This window comes from Procambarus clarkii, chromosome 51, assembly GCF_040958095.1.
Source record: "Procambarus clarkii isolate CNS0578487 chromosome 51, FALCON_Pclarkii_2.0, whole genome shotgun sequence".
Lineage (NCBI taxonomy): Eukaryota > Metazoa > Arthropoda > Malacostraca > Decapoda > Cambaridae > Procambarus > Procambarus clarkii.
In genome coordinates, this window is record NC_091200.1 from 11,653,170 (window position 1) to 11,655,669 (window position 2,500).

Sequence of the window (2,500 nt, forward strand, 5' to 3'; positions counted from 1 at the left end):
ACACGGGCATCAGCTGATTAGTGTGATCGTAAACACGGGCATCAGCTGATTAGTGTGATTGTAAACACGGTCATCAGCTGATTAGTGTGATTGTAAACACCGTCATCAGCTGATTAGTGTGATTGTAAACACCGTCATCAGCTGATTAGTGTGATTGTAAACACCGTCATCAGCTGATTAGTGTGATTGTAAACACGGTCATCAGCTGATTAGTGTGATTGTAAACACAATCATCAGCTGATCAGTGTAATTGTAAACACAATCATCAGCTGATCAGTCTACACGTGCTGGGGGACACGGGGTCACACGTGCTGGGGGTCACGGGGTCACACGTGCTGGGGGTCACGGGGTCACACGTGCTGGGGGTAACGGGGTCACACGTGCTGGGGGTAACGGGGTCACACGTGCTGGGGGTCACGGGGTCACACGTGCTGGGGGTCACGGGGTCACACGTGCTGGGGGTCACGGGGTCACACGTGCTGGGGGTAACGGGGTCACACGTGCTGGGGGTAACGGGGTCACACGTGCTGGGGGACACGGGGTCACACGTGCTGTGGGACACGGGGTCACGCGTGCTGGGGGTCACGGGGTCACACGTGCTGGGGGTCACGGGGCCACACGTGCTGGGGGTAACGGGGTCATACGTGCTGGGGGTAATGGGGTCACACGTGCTGGGGGTCACGGGGTCACACGTGCTGGGGGTCACGGGGTCACACGTGCTGGAGGTCACGGGGTCACACGTGCTGGGGGTAACGGGGTCACACGTGCTGGGGGACACTTGGTCACACGTGCTGGGGGACACGGGGTCACACGTGCTGTGGGACACGGGGTCACACGTGCTGGGGGTCACGGGGTCACACGTGCTGGGGGGTCACATCAGGAAGCACATGAGCAACAGAGACATTAGAACTACACTTTTTTATTTAATATTTGGAATAATTAACAAATAAAACTAACAAATAAGTTTAACAAAGCTTCACTACGGAGTGAAGTGAGAAGGTCAGCAGGATGAGAGGTGTGAGGTGGGGGATAATCATAGGCGTTAAGAGAAATAAACATAGCTGCAGAAGGTCTAATAGCGAAGAGAAAGAGGTGAGAAAAAGAGAGACAGCAAGAGGAGAGACCGTCACTTGATTTCCAGATGTGTGGGGTCGGGTGGGCTAGTGATCAGTCAGGTTATTGTGACTTGCTGTTTGCATGTTAGTTTGGATTTATTTGGCAGAGCACACTGGGTGAGGTTAGGTGTAAATATCATAATTTTTTGGTTTACCAGTTATTTGTGGAGTGAAGATACAGTTAGTATCAGCTGATACTAACTTGTTACCTAGCAGTAAATAGGTACCTGGGAGTTAGTCAGCTGTCCTGGGCTGCTTCCTGGGGGTGGAAGTCTGGTCGAGGACCGGGCCGCGGGTACACTAAGCCCCGAAATCATCTAAAGATAACCTCAAGAAGATAGTAGTATGATCAAGAGGATAGTAGTATGATGAAGATTTATAATAGATTGATAGATTTATAAAGTGATAGATTTATAAAGTGATAGATTTATAAATCTATCTGGTGAGTGCAGGGAGGAACAAGACGAAGATTTTAAGGGTTGACAGATGTTAATCTTCTTGTTTGAGGAGCTGTTCACTCGAGACAGTTAAGCAAGTCCCAGCTGTGTCTGGGTACAAGTGGCAGGATGAACAACCCAGCGGGTTTTCTTCCTATTGGGGAGTGTTGTACATCTATGGCGGAGTGTCGGTGCTGCCCAATAAACTCGCCCCTGGGGGCAAAATTAATTTAAAATTAAGACGGAGGAAATTCCTTACCCTTTCGGCTTGGGTTATTTTCCGTTTTGTAATTATATCTTCTTAATTATATATCTGACTTTCAGAACTAAAAAGAGTAAACTTTATTGGCAAATCTGACCCCGGTAGAGGGCGAGGCTGAGAGAGGTGAAGGCTGGGACTGAGAGAGATGAAGGCTGGGACTGAGAGAGATGAAGGCTGGGACTGAGAGAGGTGAAGGCTGGGACTGAGAGAGGTGAAGGGTGAGACTGAGAGAGGTGAAGGCTGGGACTGAGAGAGGTGAAGGCTGGGACTGAGAGAGGTGAAGGCTGGGACTGAGAGAGGTGAAGGCTGGGACTGAGAGAGGTGAAGGCTGGGACTGAGAGAGGTGAAGGCTGGGACTGAGAGAGATGAAGGCTGGGACTCAGAGAGATGAAGGCTGGGACTGAGAGAGGTGAAGGCTGGGACTAAGAGAGGTGAAGGCTGGGACTGAGAGAGGTGAAGGCTGGGACTGAGAGAGGTGAAGGCTGGGACTGAGACAGGTGAAGGCTGGGACTGAGAGAGGTGAAGGCTGGGACTGAGAGAGATGAAGGCTGGGATTGAGAGAGGTGAAGGCTGAAAGTGAGAGAGGTGAAGGCTGGGACTGAGAGAGGTGAAGGCTGGGACTGAGAGAGATGAAGGCTGGGACAGAGAGAGATGAAGGCTGGGACTGAGAGAGATGAAGGCTGGGA

At 51.2% G+C, this 2,500-nt stretch overlaps 1 protein-coding gene across 1 annotated transcript in view; it reads right to left on the reverse strand.

The window, feature by feature from the left end:
* Positions 1-265: 265 nt before the first annotated feature.
* Positions 266-2,500, reverse strand: part of LOC138351986 (cornifin-A-like) — an 8,541-nt gene continuing 6,306 nt past the window's right edge. Inside the window, exon 2 of the mRNA XM_069304161.1 lies at positions 266-863. Coding sequence (XP_069160262.1) covers positions 266-863 — 598 coding nt within the window. The remainder of the gene's footprint in view (positions 864-2,500) is intronic.